Source organism: Pseudophryne corroboree (assembly GCF_028390025.1).
Source record: "Pseudophryne corroboree isolate aPseCor3 chromosome 3 unlocalized genomic scaffold, aPseCor3.hap2 SUPER_3_unloc_23, whole genome shotgun sequence".
Classification (NCBI taxonomy): Eukaryota; Metazoa; Chordata; class Amphibia; order Anura; family Myobatrachidae; genus Pseudophryne; species Pseudophryne corroboree.
In genome coordinates, this window is record NW_026967512.1 from 700,539 (window position 1) to 715,646 (window position 15,108).

A 15,108-nucleotide genomic window follows, 5' to 3' on the forward strand; every position below is an offset into this window, starting at 1 on the left:
AAGGAGAGTGCCAGAGTTGCCAGATAGAGAATTGAGCAGGTCACTGGCTTAGGAAAAGCATACCATTTCATATTGGATCTTATCAATCTAGTCCTTGAAGTAGGAGCAAGATCTTGCACCTTGATAGTGTCTGGTGGGTTGAGTGAGGGAGGTTTCAGAAGTGATATAATTGTTTTTAAAAGTCATTTGGGGTTAGAGGCTTGAGCAGAGATGAAAGTTTGGAAATATGTTTGTTTGGCAGAGTCCAGGGCACTTACGATAAGAGTGGTAGACAGTCTTCTATGTGAGAAAGTCGCTAGGAATACGATATTTACACCACTGACGTTCAGCTTTCCGTGAGAGTTTTTGTAGGTGTCTTGTTAATTTAGAGTGCCACAATCGACATCTAGGCCTATGTGCAGTGTGATGGGTTGCAGGAGCCACTTGGCTAAGGGCTATTTCTAGAGTCTGGTTCAGGTGTGATACAGCAGTCTCAGGAGAAGTAAATACAGAAAAAAGTGAGAGCAGTTGTTGCAGAGAGGTGGACAGTTCTTGCCACGCATGCCAGATCTAGCCCCCACCCCCGCCCCCGCGCAGACATGCGAAAGCATTGCATGGTGCCAGTGTTTTTGCGTGTTTCATGTCTGCAAAGGCAGATGGCTACCTGCCATGTTAAGGGTCACAGCTGCTGCGTGATGTCACGCTACCACCGCGACCCGCCCCAGCAATGGTCCAGAAATGCCTCCGTTATCTGGACTGCACACTCTTAAATGGGGTGTCAATGCCCTATTCTCACCCCCTCCAGGTATTAAACTGCATTCTGAAGAGAAAGCCGTTTAGGACGTTACAATTGCGTGTACTGGCGCATGCGCAGATGTACTAATATCACTTCATAGCGATTTTAGTACATCTGCATCAGGATCTGACTCAGGCCCAGGAATGTAATCTGAGAGAGGGAAAGGAGTGTTGGTGAATTCAGAAAGTGAGCAGTCTGGTGAATACTGGATCAAGACAATGCCCTTCTGAAGAGTAGTGGAGTCAGTCCATTGGGAAGAGCCAAGAGAGGAGGTTAGAGAGTAGTTTGGAGGCATGAGAGGCAGATTTCATATTATCAATAGCAATATTGAAATCACCCATGATGATAGTGGAGATGTTAGAGGATAGGAAGTGAGGGGGCCAGGCAGAAAAATCTTCCAGAAATTGTTTGGGCTGCCCAGGTGGATGACAGATAGCTGCATCATACAGAGAAAAAGGAGTGTAAATTTTGAAGGAATGCACTTCAAATGATGTGAAAGTGAGTGATGGAACCTGTGATAGAACTGTGTATGTGAAAGATTGGGAAAGTAATAATCCATCCCCGCCTCCTTTACTGTTATCAGGCCTGGAGGTGTGTGAAGTAGAGACCACCATGTGACAGTGCTGCAGGGGATGCCATGTCTGATTGTATAAGCCACATTTCTGTTATAGCCATCAGGTTGAAATTGATAAATTATGAAATGGTCATGTATGGATGTTAATGTTACTTACAGAGCAGGCATTCCATAAGGCACATTTTAGTGATTTGGAGGGTACTGGGAGACGTGTTTATGAGGTTGGCTGGGTTTGCATATTGCTGTGAATCAGGTGAATGAGAGTGGGACAAGTGGTTGGGTCCCAGATTTGGTAAAATGTCACCAGCTAAAAGAAGTAGGAGAGATAAATACAGTTGTTGGAGATTTATGATTTTTTTTTATGGTGACCGGTTGTGGATGTTGTTGTCAAAGTAGAAAGATAAGTTAAAATCTCAGGAGTGTTAATATGAGGGGAGTGGATAATTGAGGTGGCAATGTGTTCAGAGGGCTAATTTTCAGGGAGAATGAAGGATGTTATTGTTTTAGTGAAATAACTATGGAGTGCAATGAAGAAAATCAATTTTTGGTACATGGTTATTTTGAGATAAAAGTAGTTCTTTAGGCTTAGAGTGTAAAGAAGTTGCAATATTTAAACACTGCAATATTTTTGAATCTCCCTTCCTGGAAAGGAAAACAAATCTAAACCCAAATTAGGAATTAGATATCCTGGGTTAGAATAGTAACATACAGATGGAGCCAGTGTTATCTTAGCTGGCCCAGGCGTGACTACGCGATCCATCCACCTAGTCACGCCAGGAGTACACAGAGACGCTCCCATTCAGACTGACTCTGCCCAGGAGCACGGATGGAGGCACTCTCCATTCAAGTGAATGTGGCGCATCTCCGTCCAGGTGCATATCCCATCCAGACGGAGACGCTCACAGTGACTAGGTGCGCTTAGTCACACAAAGAGCCAAGATAATGGAGGCTCCATCTCTAGTACACATCAGCAGCAGCCATGTAAGCAGTAGGTCATGTGACATGTAAGCAGTAGGTCATGTGATATGTAAGTGGGTGTAATGATTATCCCAATAAGCCCCCGTGTACCGACCATATTATAGTGACTGTGGCTGATACACATACTAGATTATAGAACTGTCCTTTCTATATACTGGGATTTGGGGATTTAGACTTTGTAGCTTTATTTGGAAGTGAGAGTGAAGCCGGTCTCTGAGTTCTTTACACCTGAGAGGATTGTGCACCTCTTATATCCGATTGCTGCACCAACATGAACGTGACGCGGCCAGGACCCCATAGGGGACTGTGCTGACATGTATATCTGTGTGCGACTTCTGCTGTGCTACGTATATAGGGGGATCCAATTAGCCTGATTCACCCCCTTCACCCGGCATGCCGAATTCGCCTAAAAGTGCCCAATACCTGTCGGCCAGAGAGCACTTTTTTTCAGCAAGATCCCCGCCTCCATAAAGTGCAGCGGAGTCACAGAGCAAATCCATCCTGCAGCTAATCTGATTCCCCTAGAGACTCAGTCGCACACAGATATACAAGTGTCACATTACTCAGCAGAGTCTCCTGGTGCGGCTCTACTCTGCATAAGTCACCTGATACCAGCAGAGTTGTACGAGACCTGTCATCTCACTCACGCCAGGCTTCTCCCACTGTGTGGTATATTGAGGCTGGCTGTATGAGAACACATCTGTAATAGCCTCTAATGATTATTATCTTTCCATAATTACATATGGCGTATAGCTTGGGCGTCACACACAGTGCAGATACAGTATTCAGTCTTACACATAATTATATGTATCTATAACAGCTATAGGGGCTTATATAATAGCCTGCAAGATGCAGACGTGGGAGCAATTTGTATTTCATACACAGATAAAGAACACAATAGTGTAATATTGTAGGGAGGATTCACACCCCACGTGTCCAAACAGTAATAGCAGGATAGTGTCCACGTCCCTCTCACAGTCCAGATAGTCCCACTTCCATTCTACCACCTGAATGTGACGGACAGTGACCGCCATACAAGCTCTTACACGTATGCTTATACGAAACAGAATGATGGAAACTCATAGATGTTACTTATAATCTTCTGGGGTCCACTCCGGGATTAGACATATAAGGGCGGAATTACTCAGACGGGAATATAAAACAGACAAAAAAAGCTATAATGCAATAATTAGCTGCAAACAAAAGCTTTTATTATGAAATCATACAGAGTATCCGCACCATATAGATGTAACATACAACAAACCACCGCAGATGGAACCCGGGTGACTCTAATGCACATGGTAATGTATATATATATATATATACATATATATATATATAGGATCTTGTATCCCACAACACTCCTGATTAAGATGATCAGATGAGATAAGAATGGGAAACTAGAAGTGGAAACACATTCCTATGGCCGCCATATTGTCGTGCAGCAATATAGATAGCACAAACTGGCATTACACAATCACACAAAGCACAAGTTACAAAATAAACAACAGAACAAAGAACTAAGCATGTGGGATATATGTAAGAACTACAGGAGCATTAATGAAATGAGTAACAGGTCAGTCATCAGCCTGCTTGTGAAGGGCTCTAGGGTGAAGGCCTCTTGGACTGTGCGAGGCAGCAAGTTCCATGGCCAGGGCTACAAAGATAAAATTTTGACCCCCAAATGCATTATGGGAGTTTCCTGGTACTGCTGGTAACAGTCCTTTCTCTGCAGAAATAAACAAGTGAGGCAGTAAGGAGCTTCTGGTACCTTGGACCATGTAATGTTGGGCTGGGAAGGTCAGTTAGCCGATTATTAAATAGATTTTCCATCTTACAGGCAGCCGGTGGAGGGAGTAGAGAATGGGTGTTAGGTAACAGACTGGCTGCTGCATTCTGTACAAGCTACAAGCGGTGTAATTCTTTTGCTGGGAGACCCAGGTAGAGGACATTGCAGTAGTCTGTGTGAGAGGATACAAATGCATGTATGGCTGTAGGCAGGTCTTCTGAGGGAATCAAGAGCTCGATTCTGGCTATGGTCCTCAGATGGAAGAACGAAGATTTGAATGTGGCGGATACCCGATGTCTGTGTCAGCCACAATCCAGGACCACACAAAGTTTCCGCAGTCAGCATTTTGTCACTCTGAACCCCAAAGCATAAGTCATGATGGTTGGTAAAGCTGTAGTCTTGTCCTTTGTTTGTGAACTTCTATTACGTATCACTAAGACTGAGTCACAGCCAACTGGCATCATCCACCCCTGGAGCTCAGCTAGACAACCATTTAGGATGGGATGTAGTTAATATCCCGACATTCAGAATTCCCGACAGCCGGGAATGCCAACAGCACTCACCACAGCTATTCTCACTCGTGGGTGTCTATGACACCCATAGAGTGGGAATAATACCTGTGGTGAACACAATGAGCCACTGCGCCTGCAGCATAGCGAGAACAGGGAGCCCGCAAGGGAACTCTTTGCACTCACCCCACTGCTGGTATTCCACTGTTGGTATATTGACAGCCAGCATTCTGTCCACCGGGATAGCATTACCATCCCATTTAGTATTGGTGTTGGGTTCTCAGTACATGGAGCAAAAGACAAGTCATCTGCATAGAAGTGGTAGGCCAGGTCATGACGTCTGATTATTTCTACAAGTGGTAGCATGTATATTGCAAAAAGTATAGGAGATAGGATTGATCCTTGAGGAACAATGCATGGCAATGATGATTATACTCAAGAAGATTAAAATGGTTCCTCACTTGGGTAATGTCTAATGTGTTTAACAAGATCTGATTTATTTCCCACACTCAGGGAATGGAAACGGCTTCTCACCTGTGAGTTCTCTGATGTTTAACAAGATGGGCTTTACTTAAAAAACATTTCCCACACTCAGAACATGGAAATGGCTTCTCACCTGTATGAGTTCTCTGATTTTTAATCATATTTGAGCTCTGTGTAAAACATTTCCCACACTCATGAGCATGCAAATGGCATTTAAACTGTGTGAGTTCTCTGATGTCTAACAAGATGTGATTTACTTGAAAAACATTTCCCACACTCTGAGCATGCAAAAGGCCTCTCACCTGTGTGAGTTCTCTGATGTGTAACAAGATTTAATTTATTTAAAAAACATTTCCCACACTAGGATAAGAACCTTGAAAAACAATGCATGGCAATGATAAGTATACTCCAGAAGATTAAAATGGCTTCTCACCTGTGTGTCTTCTCTGGTGTGTAACAAGTTGTGATTTCTGTGTAAAACATTTCCGACACTCCGAACATGGAAATGGCTTCTCACCTGTGTGACTTCTCTGATGTTTAACAAGATTTGATTTCAGTGTAAAACATTTCTCACACTCAGAACATGAAAATGGCTTCTCACCTGTGTGACTTCTCTGATGTGTAACTAGATGTGCTTTACGAAAAAAATATTTCCCACACTCAGAACAGAAAAATGGCTTCTCACCTGTGTGACTTCTCTGATGTGAAACTAGATGTGCTTTACTAAAAAAATATTTCCCACACTCAGAACAGGAAAATGGCTTCTCACCTGTGTGACTTCTCTGATGTGTAATAAGATTCGATTTATTTAAAAAACATTTCCCACATTCAGAGCATGAAAACAGCTTTTCACCTGTGTGACTTCTCTGATGTTTAACAAAACAGACTTTACGTAAAAAACATTTTCCACACTCAGAACAGGAAAATGGCTTCTCACCTGTATGAGTTCTCTGATGTTTAATCATATTTGAGCTCTGTGTAAAACATTTCCCACACTCTGAGCATGCAAATGGCATCTCAACTGTGTGAGTTCTCTGATGTCTAACAAGATGTGATTTACTTGAAAAACATTTCCCACACTCTGAGCATGCAAATGGCCTCTCACCTGTGTGAGTTCTCTGATGCGCAACAAGATTTGATTTATTTAAAAAACATTTCCCACACTCTGAGCATGCAAATGGTCTCTCACCTGTGTGACTTCTCTGATGTTTAACAAGATTTGATTTCAGTGTAAAACATTCCTCACACTCAGAACATGGAAATGGCTTCTCACCTGTGTGACTTCTCTGATGTGTAACAAGATTTGATTTCCGTGTAAAAAATTTGCCACACTCAGAACATGGAAATGGCTTCTCACCTGTGTGACTTCTCTGATGTGAAACAAGAGCTGATTTGCATGTAAAACATTCCTCACACTCAGAACATGGAAATGGCTTCTCACCTGTGTGACTTCTCTGATGTGTAACAAGATTTGATTTCCGTGTAAAAAATTTGCCACACTCAGAACATGGAAATGGCTTCTCACCTGTGTGACTTCTCTGATGTGAAACAAGAGCTGATTTGCATGTAAAACATTTCTCACACTCAGAACATGGAAATTGCCTCTCACCTGTCTTAGCAGGCTGATGGGTAATAAGCTTTGTGGGCTGCGTAAAACATTTGGAATCTATTGAACAGGTAAATACTGAATCTACTGTCAGAGCTGTAACAGATGCACCAACATCAGAGTGATCAGGAGAACATTTCCCAGGATCAGAGGGACCAGCTGATAGAGCTGGATGTATAATTGGGGTAAAGGGGTTATCTCCTGGAGAATCCTGTATTCTGTCATTATCTTTTATGTCACAATCCGGGGATAACATTAGATGTCCTTCTGAGATATTCCTGCTTGTGTGTCCATCTGCTGGAAATAAAATACATTATGGAAACTCAAATTGGCAAATAATTATAAAATGAGTAGACAAGACCCAGGATGTCATAGGGTACAATTGATAACACTGTAACTCGTACTATAGTGCTGGGTTTGCTTTAATGTTTAAAAAAAAAAAAAGACTAAAATGCTTGGACTGGAGCTTGATCAACGCTGAAAGCTCATGTGGGATTACTAGAGGTGACATGGACGCTCATGTGGGATTACTAGAGGTGACATGGACGCTGATGTGGGATTACTAGAGGTGAAATGGACGCTCATGTGGGATTACTAGAGGTGACATGGACGCTCATGTGGGATTACTAGAGGTGACACGGACGCTCATGTGGGATTACTAGAGGTGACACGGACTTTCATGTGGAATTACTAGAGGTGACATGGACGCTCGTGTGGGATTACTAGAGGTGACACGGATGCTCATGTGGGATTACTAGAGGTGACACGGATGCTCATGTGGGATTACTAGAGGTGACACGGATGCTCGTGTGGGATTACTAGAGGTGACACGGATGCTCATGTGGGATTACTAGAGGTGACATGGATGCTCATGTGGGATTACTAGAGGTGACATGAGCGCTCATGTGGGATTACTAGTGGTGACATGGACGCTCATGTGGAATTACTAGAGGTGACATGGACATTGCTATAATAAAACACCAAAGAGAAAGTGTTCTGCTGTTTGCGCACTAATAAATAATATATAACCTTTATTTAGTACAGTAAAGTATGTAAGATAAATCAGTGATACATTAAACAGAAAGATAAGTATATAAAGAGGTGAATAAAGTAATAAAAAAAAATCCAAGTGTGTTTGTTGTTAGAAATCAGCATGTATATTATATTGGGTGTTAATTGATTCAGTGTTGGTAATCCTGTTCAGTAATAAATTACACTCAATAAATCTTATTCATACCAGGGCTGGCTAAATTACACGTTATATTCTATTGTGGCAGAGTTTCCTCCAGCTGTAATCGCAATGTAACGTCATATGTATAAACACTTCATGGGGGGAATTCAGTTGATCATAAAAACTCCCTATCTGTTACGCACACCAGTGCTAACAGGAGTATACCGGTGTATGAACAGAGAGGGATGCGAAGCAAACGAACTCACAGACAGTATAACATAACATACACAGGAGGTGATGGAATAACTAATAAACACAAAGTGAATGGAGAAGCCCAAAGGCTCAGGAACTGGGTGTCTCCCTAGTGTCAGGAATGCTCAGATGGAATAGAGCGGACAATGAAGCGAGATGTAGTGATTTAACATGTGGAGCACCCGAAATGATGTTGCTAAGAGCAACAGAAAAAACCCCAAAGGGTTACCAACGGGTGTGGGAATAAACTCCTTGGTCAGAGATAGAAATATAGACACAATGAGAGTATCCACAATCCTAACCCCCACTTGCAGGGCACAGGTTCAGCTTACTGCCACTAAGCTGACACCTGGACGCCCTGCACAGTGAGGGAGGATTAAGCAAGCAGGTCTGAGAGTACAGCCGCAAACCTGCTAGGTTCACAGAATAGCAAGAGAACCCCAGCAGGTTAAACAACTGACTCCAGTCTTACTGTTAGGTCCGGATTGGCAGAATGAAGTACCGAATCCCAAGGCCTATTCGCAGTAAGCAACAAGTAAATACAAAGTCACACAGTACTAGCTAACTCTCTGGAACTGACTAACAAACAAAGATTCAGCAGCATTTGCCTAGCCTGAGAGGATGGTTTATATAGCAGGTGCTGTCCACGCCCCACTCAGACCTCACAGACTGTGAGCACAAAACCAGCGCCGGATTCCCTGCCGTGCACAGAGCCTGTAACCACTACACAGTAAAAACCCGGACCAGAGTATCAGGTGCGCTCAGGTTACTTCGCTAACACTTGCCTCCCGGTTGCCATGGCGACGTGGCAGCACAGAGCAGGAGATCCTAACAGTACCCCCCCTCTGACGAGGGGTCAAAGAACACCTACCACCAGGTTTATCGGGGAACTGCGAGAAGAAAGAGCGTATCAGTCTGGGGGCATGAAGATCACAACTGCGCACCCACGACCGCTCCTCCGGGCCATACCCCTTCCAGTGCACCAAAAATGACAGCCGACCCCGAACCATCTTGGAGTCAAGAACCCTTTCAACCACAAACTCCCTCTGACCCCGTATCAGAAGAGGAGAAGGTCTTCCACTGGAAGAAGGATTACTAACCGCCAGTTTTAAAAGGGAACAATGAAATGTTTTATTGATACCCAATGAACGGGGCAGATCTAACTGAAATGCCACCGGATTGATAACCCTGGTGATCTTATAAGGGCCGATGAACCGGGGGCCTAACTTACGAGATGGCTGTCTTAACTTCAAATTCTTGGTGGACAACCAGACGAAGTCTCCTAATTTGAAGCTCCAGGGTCTTCTCCGCTTATCAAAAAACCCTTTTGGTCACTAATGACACAGACACAAGGGCTTTCTTCACTTTCCGCCAAATACCTCTAAGGGCCGAAACCACAGAGGAACCACCAGGCGTGGAATCCAGGGGGTCAAAAGAATTGGCCTTAGGATGATGCCCACACACAAAGGAAGGGAGAGATCCCTGTAGCAGAGTGAGCCGCGTTGTTATAGGCAAACTCCGCCATGGACAGATGAGCAACCCAGTCAGTATGACACTTGGAGACATAACATCTGAGGAACTGATCCAAGGACTGGTTCACCCTCTCAGTCTGCCCATTAGACGGTGGATGGTAGCCTGACGACAAGCTCACAGAAATCTGGAGATCAGAACAAAATGTCCTCCAGAATTTGGCCACAAACTGGGATCCACGGTCAGAGACCACATCAAGTGGCAACCCGTGGAGGCGCACAACATGCTGCATAAATAACTCAGACAGGCGTCTGGCCGATGGCAACCCAACCAGTAGAACGAAATGCGCCATCTTCGAAAACCTGTCAGCGACAACCCAAATGGCTGTCATCCCCGAGGATTTGGGCAAGTCCACCACAAAATCCATGGAAATGTGGGTCCATGGCTTAGATGGAATAGAGAGTGGATGTAATGGGCCGACAGGAACCCCTCTAGGAGTTTTATTTCGGGCACAAACGTCACATGCCCGAACCCACTGATCCACATCCCTAGCCACCGAGGGCCACCACACCGCCCTAGACAGCAACTCCCGAGTTCTGGCAATACCCGGATGCCCTGCCGACCTCTTGGCATGGAATTCCAGGAACACTCGCTGTCTTAACCTAGGAGGCACAAACAAGAGACCTACCGGAAGGTCTGGAGGAGCCTGCTCCTGTGCTCTAAGGACTAATGACAAGAGGTCCTGGGTAATACCCACTTTAATACATGATGGAGACACAATGGGCAATGGCTCCTCGGTGGTCTCTTGGAATGGAGCAAAACTCTGCGAGAGCGCATCAGTCTTGATGTTTTTTGACCCAGGGCGATATGTTATAAAAAAATTAAAGCAAGCAAAAAACAAAGCCCATCGTGCCTGCCTGGCATTGAGCCGCTTCGCTGACTCTAAATATGCCAGATTCTTATGGTCGGTGAGAATTGAGACCATAAACTTAGCCCCCTCAAGTCAGTGTCTCCACTCCCCGAGTGCATCCTTTATAGCCAACAATTCCCGGTTACCCACATCATAATTCATCTCGGCAGACGAAAATTTACGGGAAAAGTAAGCACAGGGATGAAGGTGATTATCAGACACCCCCATCTGAGAGAGCACTGCCCCAATACCTATCTCAGAGGCATCCACTTCCACCACAAAAGGATGCTCTGGATCTGGGTGTCGCAGCACCTTGGCCGAGAGAAATGCCCTTTTGAGACGGGCAAAGGCCGCTTTGGCCTCACAAGACCAGTGAGCAACATACGCCCCTTTCTTAGTGAGTGCCACCAAGGGGGCCAGTATAGACGAAAATCCAGCGATAAACCGTCTATAAAAATTCGCAAAGCCCAGAAAACGCTGAAGCGCCTTCAAACTAGTGGGCTGACCCAATCCAGGACTGCCTATACCTTAGAACCCTCCATTTGGAAACCTTCTGAGGAGATAATATACCCTAGAAATGCGATTTGCTGGACTTCAAATTCGCACTTCTCCAGCTTCGCCCCAAGCTGGTGGTCTCTGAGTTTCTGGACGACTAAGCGTACATGCTTCCAATGTTCCTCCAGGGAATGGGAGAAGATTAGGATGTCATCTAGATAAGCAACTAAGAATCTATCCAAATATTCCCTGAGCACATCGTTCATGAATTCCTGGAAGACTGCCGGGGCATTAGAGAGCCCAAAAGGCATCACCAAATATTCATAATGCCCTGAGTGGGTATTAAAGGCAGTCTTCCATTCATCCCCCTCTCTTATTCGGATTAGATTGTAAGCACCGCATAGGTCAATCTTAGAAAAAATGGTGGCAGTACGAAGCTGGTCAAACAAAACCGAAATGAGAGGCAGTGGGTACGAGTTTTTAATCGTAATACGGTTCAATTCCCTGAAGTCGATGCAGGGTCGCAATGAACCGTCCTTTTTACCCACAAAGAAGAACCCCGACCCAACTGGGGACTGTGAGGGTCTGATAAATCCCTTAGCCAGGTTCTCCTGAAATTACTCTGCCATAGCCTGAGTCTCAGGACGTGACAGGGAGTACAACCTGCTCTTGGGAAGCTTAGCATCCGGCAATAAAGCAATGGCACAGTCATAGGGGCGATGGGGAGGTAGTACCTCCGCAACTTTTTTGGAGAACACATCCGCAAAATCTGCATAACATCCTGGCAATCTTAGCTGCGAGAGCCTGACTGGAAGGCTCGAGCAACTCCTGAAACAATCACTACCCCAACTAAGAATCTCCCCAGAGACCCAGTCAAATTGAGGGTTATGGGCCCTTAACCAGGGTAACCCCAAAACCAATGGGGCAAAAGAACAGACAGTCACATAGAAAGACAATTTTTCAGAGTGTGTGGCTCCAATAAACAAAGGAATTTGGCTGGTGCAGGAGGTAATTTTACCCTGGGATAATGGTTCCCCGTTTAACCCACAGATCTCAATCTCTGATGCCAAAGGTACTGAGGGAACAGAGTGTTCCAGGGCGAATTGACGGTCCATGAAAACCCCATCGGCCCCACTGTCAACAAAGGCCTCAGTCTTGACAGTTTGACCGAGGATCTCCAAAGTCACCGGAATGAGAAAAGTCTTTTTGGGAAATTCTGACTTCTGGCCTGACAGGATATTTCCCATCACCCTCAGGCCCTGAAGTTTTCCGGCTTTTCTGGGCATGATACTACAACATGACCTTTATTCCCACAGTACAAACACAAACCCTGCTGTCTCCTCCGCGTCTTCTCACGCCCCAATCTGCATAGGCTCCTCGGAATATTCCTCAGAGTCTGAGGTTCCCTTGGGAAAAAAGGAAACTGACGTCTCCCTTTCAAGCCTATGCTCTCTCAGCCGTCTATCCACCCGGATGGATAACTGCATGAGCTGATCCAAGCTATCAGGCGAGGGATATTGTACCAGTTGGTCCTTTATCTGGTCAGAAAGGCCCCTTCGGTACTGGTTTCTCAGGGCTGGGTCATTTCACTGGGTATCATGAGCCAACCTCCGAAACTCCGTACTATAAACCTCAGCTGGCCGTCGCCCTTGCTTAAGGACCGTAATCTGAGCCTCGGCTGAAGCCATCTTGTCAGGGTCATCATACAAAATGCCCAGTGCCGTAAAAAAAGCATCCACATTTTTAAGCGACGGACAGTCAGGCTGCAACCCATATGCCCAGACCTGTGGGTCTCCTTGTAGCAAGGAAATCACCATGCCCACCCGCTGAATCTCCGACCCAGAAGACTGCGGCCTAAGCCTGAAATATAGCTTACAGCTCTCCTTGCAACAGAAGAACTGCGTGCGATGTCCAGAAAAACAATCCAGGAAATTTACTTTCGGCTCCTTAACCCCTGAACTTGCCGCTGTTGCTGTGGGAGCTCCGCCTGCGGGGTGTTCATTTTTTTTTTTTTTTTAAATATATTTCTTTATTAGACAGCCACAAAGTCACAACATACATTGTCAGATTTTAAAGTACAAGGTTATTCAGCAGTGACATACAGTCAAATTCCAGTATGAATAAAATACAGAGGATTGAAGGCTGTACAGTTTTTTGTTTTTCTTTGTAAGGGAAGAAAAATAGATGCAATTCACATCAAATAATGCAAACTCAGCTGTCTAGTAATAATGGTAGTAGTAGTACCAGGAGGGGGGGGGGGTGGGAGGGCGTTTAACACGCGTGCACCCCCTCCTCCAATAATAAGAAACATACCAAACAAATGAGTTAAATATCACATCAGTTGAGGGAAAGTAGGGATAGGAAAGAGAAAGGAAGAAAGAAAAAAGAAAGGAAATAAAGGAGAAAAGGATATGTTAGAGAGCAAAGAGAAAGCATTAGTACCGAGGTACCATAAATGGTTAGCGTTCGTTGCCGGGTGGGGGGGGGGGGGGGGGGGGGTTCAATCCTTATTCTGGGCAAGGAGAGTAGCTCATGGGTTTGGAGTGAATATTATACCATGTTAATCCCTAATGAGGAGTGTCTACGCTGTAAACTAGGCATCTCATTTAAATTCATCTTTCATCCCACCTGTGGTCAAGTAATGGTTCCCACTATCCGACTAGTCCAATACCATGTAGTGTCGCGGAATACCTTCCAGATACATTCACGCCTGTCTAGGGGCAAAGTCTCTATATAGGTTCCCCATTTTTTGTGGAAAAGCTTCACTCCATTTTCAATTTGAAAAGTGGCCATTCGCCTCTCACAAAACAGTATATCTAGTAAGGCAGATTCCCATTCTCCCATTGATGGAGCAGTTTTATATATCCAGTGTCTCAGTATCACCTGTCTCGCCACCGTGACCATCACAGTCAGTAGCGGGATCATAGAGGCAAGGTCAAACTGCGACAACCAGGATGAGGAGTCCGCGAACAGCAACGGGCCCACCTCTTCTGGAAGGGGTAATTTAAGTAAACGGGATAGATATTGGAGAAACTTACGCCAGAACCGTTTGATTTTCCTACATAACCAAAAATTGTGCGTGAGGGATGCTCCACTCTCTCCACATTTAGGGCAACTACCCGTCTCACCAGGGCGGAAGTGTTGTCTTTGAGAGGGGGCTATATACATCCTGTTTAAAGTTCTTAAATGTATTTCCTGTAGTGTGGCGGATTTTAGAGCTTTGAGGACCAGTTCAGTGTTCTTAGACATCTCGTCCATCGCGGGTGCCTCCGGGAGTTCCCGCCGCCATGAAGCAGAGAGAGGGGACCAAGAGGGGGCTGACACCTCAATCAGGTCACTATATAGATAGCGAATTTTGAATGGGTTATGTCTACAAAACGTGAGAGTATCGAGTATTGTTTGAGGAGAGGCCTTTTTACCCAGGGGGTCACCTAGGGAGGTAATGTAGTGGCGCGCTTGGAGATACATAAAGAAATTAGTGTGGGGCAAAGAAAATCTGTCACGTAGTTGCTGAAAGGAGAGCATCTGGCCACCAGGATCAAAGACATCCCTGATAGAACAAATTCCTTTACCTTTCCACGTGTAAAAGTGTCGATTGTCTAAGGAAGAGGGGAAATTAGGGTTGCCCCATAAGGGAATATACGGTGACTCAAAGGGGTTAGTATGGAACAATTTATGAATGGAGATCCAGGCCCTATAAGTGTCCCAAAACAGAATATTAGTCTTTAGTTTTTGGGGTATTTTGGAGAGTGGTGTGTGAAGCAACGCTGCTGGGGAGTAAGGGAAAAACAATGCTTCTTCCAATTCCAGGTTCGTAGATAGAGCTGATCGGAGCAGCCAGTCTGAGGCAAATTTAAATAGTGCTGCTCTAGCAAACATCGTCACATTGGGCATACTCAGACCACCTTTACGTTTGTTAATATAAGTTCGGGCTTTGGGCATGCGAGGCTTAGCGTTTTTCCATATAAATTTTGAAAATATTTGCGAGCAGAGTAGGGAGTCTTGTTTAGTAATCGTGACAGGGAGCATTTGGAGCAAATATGCCAGTTTAGGGAATATAACGGATTTTATCACGACTATTCTGCCTAGTAGAGAA

The 15,108-nt window shown here is 44.9% G+C and overlaps 1 protein-coding gene across 2 annotated transcripts in view; it reads right to left on the reverse strand.

Annotated features, from left to right (window-relative positions):
* Positions 1-3,545: 3,545 nt before the first annotated feature.
* The window catches only part of LOC134983749 (zinc finger protein 665-like), a 44,333-nt gene continuing 32,770 nt past the window's right edge, over positions 3,546-15,108 (reverse strand). Inside the window, exon 4 of one of the 2 annotated variants that reach the window (XM_063949392.1) lies at positions 3,546-7,008. In XM_063949392.1, the coding sequence (XP_063805462.1) occupies positions 5,525-7,008 (1,484 nt within the window). In that variant the 3' untranslated portion in view covers positions 3,546-5,524. Of the gene's footprint in view, positions 7,012-15,108 lie in introns of both variants that reach the window. The other variant, XM_063949391.1, reaches the window with a different exon arrangement.